The 210-nt window shown below is 55.7% G+C and overlaps 1 protein-coding gene across 1 annotated transcript in view; it reads left to right on the forward strand.

The window, feature by feature from the left end:
- LOC119591118 (mushroom body large-type Kenyon cell-specific protein 1-like) overlaps positions 1 to 210 on the forward strand; it is a 13080-nt gene that overhangs the window by 8189 nt on the left and 4681 nt on the right. The window contains exon 5 of the mRNA XM_037939832.1: positions 3 to 147. Coding sequence (XP_037795760.1) covers positions 3 to 147 — 145 coding nt within the window. The remainder of the gene's footprint in view (positions 1 to 2; positions 148 to 210) is intronic.

Raw genomic sequence — 210 nt, forward strand, 5'->3', positions numbered from 1 at the left:
AGGGGAAGACGGAAGGGCGACCTGAGTAAGCGGTCCTACACTGAGGACGAACTGCAGGCGGCGCTGCGGGACATCCAGAGCGGTAAGCTGGGCACGAGGAGAGCGGCCGTTATATACGGGATCCCTCGGTCGACGCTCAGGAATAAGGTCAGTTCGGAGAGGGTTTTTTTCACCCGCTTTGCTTAGTTTTTCTTTTTCGGAATGAAGTCT

Source organism: Penaeus monodon, chromosome 28, assembly GCF_015228065.2.
Source record: "Penaeus monodon isolate SGIC_2016 chromosome 28, NSTDA_Pmon_1, whole genome shotgun sequence".
NCBI classification, from domain to species: domain Eukaryota; kingdom Metazoa; phylum Arthropoda; class Malacostraca; order Decapoda; family Penaeidae; genus Penaeus; species Penaeus monodon.